This window comes from Arachis hypogaea, chromosome 6 (genome assembly GCF_003086295.3).
Source record: "Arachis hypogaea cultivar Tifrunner chromosome 6, arahy.Tifrunner.gnm2.J5K5, whole genome shotgun sequence".
Classification (NCBI taxonomy): Eukaryota; Viridiplantae; Streptophyta; class Magnoliopsida; order Fabales; family Fabaceae; genus Arachis; species Arachis hypogaea.
The window spans coordinates 92,714,441-92,727,674 of NC_092041.1; the positions used below are offsets into that span (position 1 = coordinate 92,714,441).

Genomic DNA, 13,234 nt, shown 5'->3' on the forward strand with positions numbered 1-13,234 from the left:
CAAGATAACCATAGCTTGCTTCAAGCCGACAATCTCTGTGGGATCGACCCTTGCTCACGCAAGGTATTACTTGGACGACCCAGTACACTTGCTGGTTAGTTGTGCGGGATTGCAAAAGTGTGATTGCAATTTCGTGCACCAGTGAGATCGGAGGCTTAGAAGTATGAGATTTGGCTTTTAAAACTCAAAAATCAATTTTGGGATGAAAACAGGGCCACGCGTACGCGCACTACACGCGCACGCGTGGATGGCCACAAAACTTATCGACGCGTATGCGTCATGCACGATAACGTGTGGATTGAAAATTAGCCAATCGACACGCACGCGTCAGCCACGCGTACGCGTGGGTACTCTCGTGTCCCAGGCACAAAACTGGCACAGTTCTAGCATAACTCTCTGGAAAATGGCTGGGCATTGGGTGCAGCACATTTGGCGCGCCTGCGCACATCACGCACACGCGTGGATGGCGTTTTCGAGAAGAACGGAGAGTACGCGCCAGTGCGCCTACGCGCGGGGGTCATTCTGCTAAAAATTTTCTAAGTTAAAAACTGCAGAATTCACAGATTCAACCCCAACCTTCCGACAGACATAACTTTCTCATTTTAAATCGTTTTTCACCCGTTCTTCGAACGGCATGGACATCCCGGATCCAATTTCATTTCTAAATAGATTTGGCATAAAACAAAGATCTGTAGTCCAAGTTACGTCCCATCAAAATATGCTCAAAAACCATATTTTTCATACAAAACCACAAAGTGCCATTTTCAAAACAAGTCATTTTCAACTCTTTTCAAAATCAATCAAAACATGCCAATTTCATCCCTTTTCTTTGAAATCAATTAAAATATATCAAATTCAACATCAAGCCTCCTCAACCCACACGTTGACACATTACCACAATTTACAAAATCATTATCCCATCATTTTAACCCACTTCACCCAAGTGGCTCAAACTCAAACACATTGACATATCACATACTCTTCCTCATGCCAATTTTCAACAACACCAATTCCCATAAATCATCATTGTACACAATCAATATCATACTCACCATCAACATGGTTCAATCCACAATTCAACCATAACCAATCATCAAGCATATATCACAACATGCATATTTCTCATACATCATACCATCAAGGCATCAATAATCATCATCACATATATGACCACATCATATATTTCAACCATTCAACAACATCAACAATTCAATGCCTATCTTAGGGCCTCTAGCCTAAGTATTTCCTACCACATTACATATTAGATATGAGAAACCGAGACCATACCTTAGCCGATTTCCCAAGCTCAACTGGAGCACTTCCAAACCACTTTTCCACAAGCTCTCAAGGTCTCAACACCTCCAAGAACAGATTTTTCACCACCAAATCCCTTTTCAAGCTTTTCAAAATTACCAATCAAGCTCCAATATTCATACATACATAACCTAAGCCACAATCATCACAACCATACACAACATCTCAAAACCCAAACATCATAGAACCACAAATTACACTAGGATTGAGAATCTTACCACACCCAAGGTCTAAGGAGACAAGATTAACCTTCTCCTTCAAGAGAGTTGGGTCCTATAACATCAAAGAGCCCAAAATCTCAACATTTTTGCTCATGAAACTCGAAAATAAGGCTGGAAATTCGAAGTATAAAACATGGCTTACCTCAAGTTTAATTGTATGGGTTTTGTAGAGCTCTCCACGGTGAATGCGTGGCCGCAAACGGTGCGGCAATCGAAGCTCTAGATCAAAAATTATGGTGGTTTGAAGATCAAGTGAGAGATAGAAGTTTGAGAGAGTGTTCTTCCCCCTTTTAAGCGTGTTTGAGTGTTGTGTGAGGAGAGAGAGTGCTCAAAATTAGGGTTTTGGTTTAGTTATGTTGGGCCAAGGGCCCACTTTGGGTCCGGTTAGCCCGGTTTGGCCCGTTGGGTCCAATCTTGGTCCGAATTCTATAAAATTGGTACCAAAATTCTCGTCTCAGTCTCCTCTATCACATTTAGCCATAAAAATCACATTTAAGGCTTTCTAGAATAAATTCTCATTTATGGGTTAATTAGTCGTTAATTAACCGGGTTTTACATTAATTATAAATGTGTATCCTAAAAAATAGGAATATGTTTTAATTAAAAAATAATTAAATAATATTAAAAGCTGATTAAAAGGCTGAATTTTATTGTAGTACAAGTAGCATTTTTCATAATTGTCTAACTAGCTATATATAGGGGTGGGCAAAAAAAATCCAAATTGTCCGTAAAAATCAGTAAGCTGTATGGGATTTTCAAAAACTGGTTTTAAAACTGGATTTTTGGTTTAAAAAATCTGGTTTTAAAACTGGATTTTATAAAAAAAATCAGATTTTAAATTTGGATTTTATAAAAATCAAATTTAAAATCGATTTACAAGTAAAACCGAATTTAAAACCAGTTTATAAATAAAATCGAATTTAAATTTTAAAACTAATTTAAAATTGGTTTTTATTTTTTTAAACCAATTTAAAATCGATTTTACTCTTCAATTTGATTCTGATTTAATTTTCTAAACCATAAAACTGGTTCTGAAGTAGATCCAGTTTAAACCATGCCCACCCGTAGCTATATATGATCTTGCCGCTCCTTCTATAGAATGCATATATGCCTTGTTTCTCTTGGATAGAACAAAAGCAAATGATTCATTCCATTCCTAAATTCTCATTATAATATATTTGCGCACGAAGCAATTCAAGGCAAGGTATATTCAAAACAATGAAAGACCTAAACAAAACAAAACAAATATTACTTGTAAAGGTTAACAAGGAATAATTATATTCCAGTCCATGACTATGACTAAACAAGAAACTGAAGCAACCTTAGCTTCAAAGTTCTTTTCCCATTGTTCAAGTAGACTAATCTAATATTAAATTTCCCCATATCATATTATATGAAATTAAAAGAAAGAAATTCATTCATTTAGAGACTCAATCCAAAAATATCAATATCTCTCTCTCCCGTCCGATGGAATCCAAGCTTACACATACAACTAATCGGGTTTATGAGGATTTTGATCCTGTATGCAAATTGCGTATAGATGAGGCCCGTGACACCATTGAACTTCATCTTCCAGGCACGTAATTATGTTCCATCTAATGCTCTTTTTCTTTAATTTCAATGTGTCCGTGTCTTTTGAAAATTAAAGGTTTAATTACTCTGTTGATCTCTATAGTTTCGCGAAATTTTCAATTAGGTTTTTATACTTTTTTTTCTTTTTAATTGATCCTGTACCAATTTTTTTTTTAAATTGAGTTTTTACACTTTTTTTTCTTTTATTTGAGTCTTTGCATCATTTTTTTAGTTGAGTTCCTATACAATGAAGCCAATTACTATTAAGAGTGACCTAATTAAAAAAAATTAGTGCAGAGATCCAATTTAAAAAAAAATATAACGACCTAATTGAAAATTTTGCAAAATTATAAAGAACAATAGAATAATTAAACCAAAATTAAATGACTTGTTGAATCTATATAACCAAATTTAATTATTAGTTCTAGTATAAATTTTAGGAATTTTATTATACGATGACTGTAAGATGTGTTTTATTCTATCAATCAATTAAAATAAGTTTAATTTTTTTGCAAAATTAGACTACGACTAGTATTTTTACTCGTAATACTATTACGGGAATATAAGTCTTTTAAAATTACGTAGGTTTTGATATTATAGATTATGACACGAAAAATTTATAGCATTAAACGACTTTTATAAAATGGTTTTAATGGACAAATTAAAAGTCCCCGTCGTCTAAGAAAACCAGAATCTTAAGCAAAATTAAATAATAAACTTTTTAGTTATTATTTTTAAATGAAAGAGTTTAATTTTTTTACTTAATCTTAACATTCGTTATCTAAAATTTAAAAGAATTTAACGTGTATATTTTTATATTTGATTAGGTATTAAGTTTGTTACATAAATAAAAATAATTAATTTTATACTTACTATTTGAAAATAATATTTTTATATATATTAAAAATATAATTAGATATTAACATAAAAAAATTTATATTGATAGTTATAAAATTAACTCATTTTTTTTAAAAACAATTGAATCTTGATTCTAACTTTTAATCACAACATTAGTATTTTTTAAATTATATATAATAAATATTTAAAAGAAAAGAAGTAAAAATATATATCAAAAAGATAAGCAATAAAAATTTAAATTTAAATAAAACATATGTATATAATAATATTTTTTATTTAAATTATATTATATTGTTAATTTTATTTTTGTAGAACATAAAGATAGAGAAAAATAGAGAATGAGAGAAAAGAGAGAGAAAGATAAAGAAGAAGAATGAGAGAGGGAGTTTGTTAATTTTGAAAGTTGAGAAAATTTTTTATTTTAATTATAATGAAAATATCTAATAACAAATTTTGATTTATCAAATTACTAATATAAAATATGAATTATAAATTATATATAGAGTAGGAAGGATAGAGAAAAATAGAAAAAAAGAGAGATAGATAAGAAAATATAAGAAGGATGCTTACTAATTTTAGAGAAAAATATTTATTCTAAATTTTAATAAGAGTGTGTAATATGATACATTTTTTTAGTTAGTAAATATATAAATATAATATATAATATAGCTATATTTCAATTTTAGTATTTTAATTTAATTTAAATACAATAAGAAAATGTTATATTGTATATTTTGACTCTCAAAATCGTAATTTAGTCATTGATAATGATAATGATAAGATATATAAAAGAGATAGAATGAGTGAAGAAATGAGAGACATAGAGAAAGGAAGAGAAAAGTGGGGAGAGTTCTTTAATTTTAAAGAAAAAAATTTGATTTTAATTATAATGAAAGAGTAACATGCATGTAGCACATTTTGACCTTAAAATCAGTAATATATAATAGATTGTTTTTAAAGAATGAATTATTACATACATAAATAAGGCCAATAATAAAATGTTTATATCCCATGTCAACATAGTCGTACTATCGTTTTTCATTAAATTTATTTAATTTTGTGTATTTGAAACACTTTGAAAATTGAATTTTGTAAAAAAAAAATATTTTACTTGGTTTCGAACATAATAAAATATTATTTTCGATAATTTTTGTTTGAGTAGTATTCTAATTCTCACATTAATATCCAAACTAAATTAAACCAAAATAAAACTGATTTACAATCTCAATGTAAAATCTATAACATTCAAAATTGAAATATAAAAATTATATCAATTAAAAACTTGGTTTTCCAGATATTCCCTTAGCCTGTCTCAACGATCTTTTTCTTCTCCCATGTTTGCTTCCTTTTTTTTCTTCTTTTGACAAAAGATCTCATCTCCATCCAACAGAATGGTAAATGAGAACCTAGAATCTCTACAAACCAACCAAATTAAAAATAATGAATTGAGAAAGATAAAACTAAATAAATTATAATAATTATTATCAAAACTTGAATTTAATCAATCTTCCAAGTATGCCTATTCATCAATTCTTGACTCCACTGCTTCTATTTGTTCATGGTTTAATTTCTTTCACCAGTTAGCACTGGGTTTTTGTGTTTCGTGTTTTTTAACCTTATTACCTAAAAATTGTGTTTATATATATATATTTTGCTTGATGTTGATTATGAGAGCTCTAATGAATCTCTAACGAGGTATAACTCTATTTAAATCCGCGCGTTGCATGAAACCAAAATTATTTAATTTTTATACATAAAAAATTATTTAATAAAAAATTTTTTAAAGTTAATATTAAATTTAAATAAAATTGTAAACACATTATACATTTTAGTATTTGAAAGACTTCATCGATCACCTAATACATATGTTTAACAAATTCAAATATTATACTACAAGAATAAAGCTATTAGATGTAATGCAAATATGAACATAATGTTTTAATAATTGAAAATAACATACATGAACCATGACATCATATTTTTTTAACATTATTATTATTATAACTAAATAATATTAAAAAATATAAATTATTAAAAATAAAGGTAATATATAAGTAGCGAAGACAATATATAATTGATAAACACAATTAGATCAAAAATAGTAAAAAAAAAAAACTTAAAAACATTGTAAGAATTTCATACATTATAGCAAATTATTTAGGAAACTAAAATATAAAAATGTGATCATCAACAAAAGTTTTTAAATAATTGTGCAAAATATTAGTAATTAAATTATATAGTAAACATGAATACAAGTAAAAATAGAAAGAGAGAATGAATTAGGTTTTATTAACTAATTTATATCTATTAAAGTAAAATAATATTACTATTAAAAGTATAAAATAACCTACATAAAATTAAAAATTAAAAAAATTAAATGTAAGGCAAAATACTACCTAAGAACGAAGATTAAAAAGTAATACGATGATAGAAAAATTATAAAATGATAATATCACTAAAATGTTTATGTGACAATATTAGAGGTTATTTAATATGTCAAGTGTTCATTGTGTCATTATTTGATATATATATATATATATATATATATATATATATATTATAGATAGATAGATAGATTTTCATAAAATAAAATTTATTCTCCAAATAAGATATGCAATATTAGAATTAAACTATTGATATGAATTAATTTTTTCTGCTTTTTTGTAAAGTTACATAATTTAATATGTAAAATTATGAGATTAATGCTAAATTGATTATATAAATGTTAGTATCTATGATAGTATAAATATAGGTCTAAAATAAATATTTTTTTATGTTATTGTTATAAATTACATAACAAGTTTATATGAAACATACAAATTTATATGTCATTTATTCACTATAAAAAATATTTTGGGTTATCCTTTACTTATGTTATAATAGATAATAGATGTTTATCTATTAATTTATATGCCATGGTTGAATATTGTAAATGGTGAGCTATGATGAAAGAAGGATAAAAATAGTAAAATAGAATAAAATAAAATTCATTTCACTAGTGCACTTAGTTCTTCAAACTACAAATTTATATTTGAAAGAGTTAAAATTCCTTTCTTAATAAAATTAAAACTCTTTTCTCGTGTTAATTGCTATATGTACCGAATGCGCACAAAAGAATCTTAAATTGTCATGAAATTTTATCTAATTAACTAAACCCTTTTCTTATACTGACATCATATATAGAAATTAAACCCTTTTGACTATTACTATTGCCGATTATTCAATTTCATTGTTTAATTTGCCATACAATATAATTTTTACGGTAATATTAAAAAGACAATAGTTAAAATCATCTTATTTAATAAAACTTTATAATTTTATATAAACAAAAATATTTGTAATTATATATTTATTACATTTAAAATAGCATAATTATTTTAGCAATAATTAATAAATATTAAACACAATATCTTTAAATTTTTTGAATTGAACTAATTTTTTATTATCTCTTAAATATTATGGATTCTTTAACACATGCATTTTATTTTGTATTTAATTTCAGGTTTTAAAAGAGAACAAATAAGAATTCAGATAAACCACCTTCGAATGATGATTATAAGTGGAGAGCGTCCCTTATTGGATGGAACAAAATGGAAGCGTTTCAATAAAGAGATTAAACTCCCACCCTTTTGCAACGAAGATGCCATTCATGGCAGTTTCATGCAAAACATTCTCACCGTAGTAATGCCAAAGAAAATCCCTCAATCTTATCGAGAAGAAGAAGAAGAAGAACAAGAAGAATTTGAACCCGCCATGAAGAAAAAGAAAGACAAAGGTAAAGAGAAAGTAACCTTTGAAGAAGAAGATAAAGTTAGTGAAGCCACATCCAAAGCAGAAGATAGTTATGATATTAATAATTTTAGTGACACAAAAAAAGGGTACTATAATAATAAAGATGATGTTATTGATCAGGAGTTACCACCTGAAACGACCAGAGAGGTTGCACTCAAATTCATGCTTGTTATCATTGTCATATTGGTTGTAGCAAGTTACCTTGCGGATATGAGCAAAAGTTTCATGGCTCATGCTCATTCTTATTTTCATAATTAGAGGCACAAACAATAATGGGGTTTCATTTGTGTAAATTTTAATTATGTGAATAAGGAGAATGTTGTTGATGTTATATTATTGTATTATATTGTTTGGTTTAAGTTTTGCAAGAAAATTTAATTTGTAACCATGTTATGTGTATAAAAAATCATATGCTAAATTAATTATTTACATAAAATAAATATTAAAATATAAAATATACAATGACAAATAAATACAAAGTATGGGAGAATAAAATTTGATTAACAACATAAATATGATACATAATGTTTGGTCATGTAATTATTAGACAAGATTTTTGACTAATTGTCTATAGAGAGAGTGAAATTATTCGTAACAACACCATTTATAGGAGTAAAACGAGTATTAAACTCGAGAGAAATAAATTTTGTGTGATTGTCTATAATTTCTGCTCGAACAAAAAGATTAGAAGCATATTTTGTTTAAGTATTTTCATCAGATGATATAACTTTATGACTCTAAAATAACTGATGGACTCGAGATCTTTTATCTTAAAATAGTGGTTAAGGGAGGCTTTAAGATCAATAATATCAATAATATTGTCTCTAGTAATAATTATATCATCAACATATAATAGCAAAAGAACAACATTCTAGTTATTCTTGCAAATAAATAGAGCATATTTATGGGATTACAGGTAAATCGATGTTGCAAATAATGGTGCTAAACTTCTCAAACTATTGTCGAAGAGAGTGTTTAATTAAGAGTTTAGGATTTATGATATAGGATTTAACGTGTCATACAAAAAAGACAAATTTTTTTGGAAGAACAAGGATATTCTAAGTCTGATTTTATGTAAATTTTCTTTTTTAAATTATTATTAAAAATTTTATTTTTCACATTCCTCGATTGAGAAACTATTTTAGAATTGTCATGGTGACAAGGAGAGCTTGAATAAATGTGAGTCGAGTAACAACATCAAATATTTTTTCATAATTAATACCATATTCAACTAATTTATCCTGTGACCATAAATTGTTATATCTAATTATCTTATAATAAATTTTTTTAGAAATTTATTTGTTTAATGAATATATTGAAAATATGACTATTGGAGCAATCTGTCTAATAAAAGTAATTCTCAAAAACTTTTAATATAATAAAAAAATATGATTAAATGTCCTTTTTGGTTCTTGACTATTTATTAAGGTTCTAAAAATCGGACCGGATTGATCGATTCGACTAGGTTAATCAAGAATCTATCTGATTAACGTCTAAAACCGACATGTAAAAAATCGGTTCAAGAACCGATTAACCCGATAGGTAACCGATGACCTGGCTAAACCGGTCCTATTTTTAAAAGAACCGGTTCTTTGATCCCCGTCAAAACATGGTCGTTTTGATCCCCTTAAAAAAAAAAAAAAAAAAAAACACACAAAACGAGCAGAGAAGCCCCCTTTCCCATCTCTCTCACAAAAATGAAAAATCCAATCGTAAGGTCTTCCAGCGAAACCAGCAGCAGTAGCCATCGCCCCAACCCCGTCATCTCCTCTTCTCCCCTCGCGTCGCTAGAAGGTATGCTGCTCGTCCCTATTCTCCTCGCCGTCGCAAATGTGTTTGCTCGACCGTCTTCTCTTCACCGTTACCTCCGTTCCACTGCTCGGCCATCACCACCACGCGAACGACTCTGCTATTCTCCCGTCTTCTCTTTTCTGACAAGCACTCATCTACTACTTCTTCAGTTGCGTGTTTTTTTGTGTTAATTTTTATTATTGTTGTTGTATATATATTCTTTTTTGTGCTTATTTTCCAGGTTTTTAAGATCGACACTACTTGGATAAGGAATGGGGCAATTAGTTTTAGGTGAGTGAGGAAATTAAAAATTATATCTGATCTTCAATTTTAATTTAATTTCTATAATTACTTTTCGTTGGTCCAAAGCAATGGGACACATGAGCAGTACAATGAACATTTCAGTGCAGGAGATAATGATGACACAAGTAATGAAGAAGTGACTGATGATGGAGCAAACAAAGTTCATGGACCTGATGAAGACACTTTAGAGCCAGTTTTTGGTTTAATGTCAGTTAAAATTTTGAACAGATTAACTTAAACTGAGAATGCACTCTTAATTATATAGTTGAAGCAACACATCTGTATTATTTATCTTTGTACTGGTGTTTATGAATGAAATTCATTTTATGTCAGAGTAATGTTTAATAGGGAAATCAACTGAACCGACCTATTCAATTCTTTCACAATATCAACCATTTGATTTGCTATTTGTAGGACAATCGAACTGAACCAAATCAAACCAAACTAACAACGATTTGATCAAACCAAACTAACAACGATTTGATTCGATCGATTTTTTTATTTTTTAAAAGCTAATAATCAGAATTTTAATCACCATAAATTAAGTTTAAAATAGTCAATAAACTAAAATAACAATAGTATATCACATTCAAATTTAATACAATTTCAAGTTGTTCTAATAATTAAACATAAAAATAAAGACAATTAAAAATATCTAACAAACAACAAAAACAAACATACTTTAAAACTAAATAAAAACTGAAACAGCCACTTTAAAGCTAAATAAAAACCAAAACAGCCACTATGCTTAATCTGAATCCACACCAAATTCATCATCATCTTCTCTGATTAGTGCAATTTCTACAAAAATAAAACAAAGAAATCAATGAGATCGAAGATTCTACCATTATCAATTTATAACATTTAAAAAATTGAAAAGTTTCTAACAGACCAGCAATAACAACAAAATTATAGCCATAACGAGGTCGAAGATTCTACCATTATCAACTTATAACGTTCAAAAAATTTGTTTTTTTCAACAGACAGCAGCAACAACAAATTTTATACAAAAAATTGTGAATATACTAAGTTAGGATTAAATACGATTTTGGTCCCTAGGGTATAAGCCAAAATTTCTTTTGTCCTTAACTTTTTTTTTTGCATATAAAATCGTCCTCAAGGTTTAACTTGGTTTTAAAATCGTTCTTACCTTAGGACCAAAATCGTATGGAGGTGGCGGCGAAAGCAGAGGCAGAGGTGGATCGTGAACATCTTCTTCTTCCCTTCTCCCTTCTCCTTCTTCAATTTTCCCTTTGCAGGAGCAGAAACACTCTCTATCTTTTTTTTATAATTTTTTGTTATGGGTAATTTGGTCCAAAATTTTAATATTTAAGTAAAAAGGACAATTTTAAAACTTAGTTTTAAACCTTAGGGATGATTTTGTATACAAAAAAAAGGTTGGAAACGAAAAATATTTTTATCTTATACCTTAGGAACCAAAATCATATTTAACCCGACTAAGTTACTAACCTCAGAAGAAGACATTGTAAATTGCAGGAGAGGGCTCGGACTAAAGTTGTTGCTCGGTGACAGAGAGAACTATTTGGTGACGAAGAGGAACTGCTCGGCGATAGAGAGTGCTGCTCGGCAACGCAGAAGAAGTGCTCAGTTTAGGGGCTGCGACAGCGCGAACTGGATGACGGCGCGGACTGGATGACGCTGCGGACTAGACGACAACGCTCTCTAGCTCTCTGCTACGCCTGCGATGGAGATGCCTGCTGCAGTTGCGACGATGTCCTTGAAAGCGACGATGGACGACTTGCGATTGGAGGACAGTGGCACGACGCTCTCAGGCTCTCATTCTCTCAGGCATGGAAGAGGAAGATGGATGTGAGTTGTAGGCTTGTGGTTGCGTGAAAGCTAAAATGGAGTTAGAGTTAGGGATTTGGAGATTTTGTTACTAGATTAAAGGGTAAACTAGTAAAAAAAAGTATTACTGTTCGATTTGATTTCTGCCAAGCCAACTGAAAACTAAATTGAACCGATCGATTTAATTAAAAAAATAAAAAAATTAATTTTTTGATTTTTAATTCAATTGTTAAAAATTTTGATTCGATTTTACAATAAATTTCGATTTCATTCGATAACTTACATTCCTATTATTTCATAGCTCTTTGTTTTAATAAATTGTTTAATAGTCAAAGCTATTTGCTATTGAGTTGGTTAAGGTTAGACATCTTCTTTTTGTAAACTTCCTCTCTATTATAGTAATTTGTTGTCTGCTTCTTGTTTTAATTTGTTCTTGAATTGTTGATATAGAAAAAATTGTATGGTAATTGATGGGTCAAAATGGCAAATAGATGGATTGGATGAATATTGGATTGGACCATAACCATATGGAGATCCAAAAAGAAAACAAACCATTGTATCATTTTGATTTCTTAGAAAATTGTTAAAACATTCAATAATATTAAATAATTCATTTTGAGTTAATTTTTTGAGTTAATAATATTGTTGTTGATTGTTTAATTTTTTAAATCATTAGATAAAATTGTAAAATTTTAAAAATTATTGAATTAAAAATTTAAAATTATATATTAATTTTTTAATAATTTTATTTTATATTTAATTAAATCGATTCAATTATAGTTTAATCCGGTTAGATCATTAAACTATTAAACTAGAGGCTAACGATAGACAATAACTCCCCCAAACACAAAAGAGCAACTCTTCTCAAAATCTCAAAAGATGCTGAATTAGAATCTATTCTAACTAAGGATTCTTGTGGTATTATTTTTCAAACAATAGTATAAAAGGTAATTACGTTTAGACTTATTTATAAACTAATATAATATATAAAGGTGAAAATTCAGACAATTAGTTTCATGTAAAATTGTAGCTAAGAGCTTTTAAATAATTTAACATATTTAATTAAATTATCATTTAACAATTCTTAACTATCAACTTCACATAAAATTAACTGCAATTGCATATAAATTAAAAAAATTGGAAGAATAAGAAAAGAAAAGAAAGAAGAGAATAAAGAAATTGATAATTATTACATGGGATTTAACTCATGAAAAGCAACCAAGGTCTTGAAAATTTCATATATAAGCCTTGCCTCAAAAGCATCACCAGAAAAACGCATAGAAAATTGACGAGGCTTTGGGATCCTTTTCCCACCAAACACAACATTATTCTGAGTGTTCAATGATCCTATGTTGCCGGCTAACCTTAACATGAAGTTCATATAAACATTCTTAAGCTTAATCAACATCTTCAAATTAAAGGTGATCTAATTACCCATCTAACCTTTGGAAGTGTTCTTATCCTCCAATAATACTTTCTAGGCCTTCTTTTCAACCACCTTATGACCTTTGTTTCCTTCCCCCGCTGCCGGAGCTGCCACGTTGGTAGCAGCGCCTCCTCAAGTAGCTCTTGAT

General features: G+C 28.9%; 1 protein-coding gene and 1 long non-coding RNA gene across 2 annotated transcripts; both read left to right on the forward strand.

Annotated features, from left to right (window-relative positions):
* The first annotated feature begins 2,915 nt into the window (after positions 1 to 2,915).
* Positions 2,916 to 8,088, forward strand: LOC112696952 (uncharacterized). The gene is made up of 2 exons (XM_025749911.3): positions 2,916 to 3,111; positions 7,468 to 8,088. Exons 1-2 carry the CDS (start codon positions 3,003 to 3,005, stop codon positions 8,013 to 8,015), a joined length of 657 nt encoding a protein of 218 aa, XP_025605696.1. The 5' UTR covers positions 2,916 to 3,002; the 3' UTR covers positions 8,016 to 8,088.
* A 1,278-nt stretch (positions 8,089 to 9,366) lies between these two features.
* On the forward strand, positions 9,367 to 10,183 carry LOC112698233 (uncharacterized). Its single transcript, XR_011861996.1, has 3 exons — positions 9,367 to 9,551; positions 9,790 to 9,839; positions 9,954 to 10,183. It is a non-coding gene; the product is annotated as an uncharacterized lncRNA (long non-coding RNA).
* Positions 10,184 to 13,234: the final 3,051 nt, after the last annotated feature.

What these genes read in the sequence shown, in the direction of transcription:
- LOC112696952 (XM_025749911.3), top strand. Translation starts at nt 3,003, where the DNA reads ATGGAATCCAAGCTTACACATACAACTAATCGGGTTTATGAGGATTTT. An exon ending in CATTGAACTTCATCTTCCAG is followed by an intron (nt 3,112 to 7,467) that starts GCACGTAATTAT and finishes ATTTAATTTCAG; the next exon opens with GTTTTAAAAGAGAACAAATA.